This window comes from Myotis davidii, unplaced genomic scaffold, assembly GCF_000327345.1.
Source record: "Myotis davidii unplaced genomic scaffold, ASM32734v1 scaffold462, whole genome shotgun sequence".
Taxonomy (NCBI): domain Eukaryota; kingdom Metazoa; phylum Chordata; class Mammalia; order Chiroptera; family Vespertilionidae; genus Myotis; species Myotis davidii.
The window spans coordinates 322671-323105 of NW_006293237.1; the positions used below are offsets into that span (position 1 = coordinate 322671).

Here is a 435-nt window from a genome sequence, read left to right on the forward strand (position 1 = left end):
TTTGACCACTACGCTGAGCACTGATCTTGGAGCCATGTTACCTGGGGTCAACCGCAGCCCTGACCCTGGTCGCGGAGCAGTGGGGCAGTGAGAAGCCCTTCCCCAGGCCTGTCTCATATGGACAGCTCCTGTAGGTGCTGGCTGTCACTGTGTCATTGTTATTCCAGTTTCGCGATCCTGAGCATGGGGAGTGGTTTGGCTACCTAAACCGAGATGGGTCGGTCGCCCTCACCATCAAGGGAGGTCCTTTCAAAGGTGAGTGGGAGACTGGGTGGGGCCTCGGGAGCTCTGGAAATTTGGCTGACCCCGGCCCTCCCAACTCGCCATCTCGCCTTTCCCCGCAGGCTGCTTCCACGTGCCGCGGTGCCTAGCCATGTGCGAAGAGATGCTGGCCGCTCTGCTGAGCCGCTGATCCACTGTCCCTGTCCCCGCCCC

The 435-nt window shown here is 61.1% G+C and overlaps 1 protein-coding gene across 3 annotated transcripts in view; it reads left to right on the forward strand.

Annotated features, from left to right (window-relative positions):
* The window catches only part of RENBP (renin binding protein), a 7361-nt gene extending 6932 nt beyond the window's left edge, over positions 1–429 (forward strand). For all 3 annotated transcript variants that reach the window (XM_006766922.2, XM_015566009.1, XM_006766923.2), the window contains exons 10-11: positions 168–255; positions 345–429. In XM_006766922.2, the coding sequence (XP_006766985.1) occupies positions 168–255; positions 345–412 (156 nt within the window). In that variant the 3' untranslated portion in view covers positions 413–429. The remainder of the gene's footprint in view (positions 1–167; positions 256–344) is intronic.
* Positions 430–435: the final 6 nt, after the last annotated feature.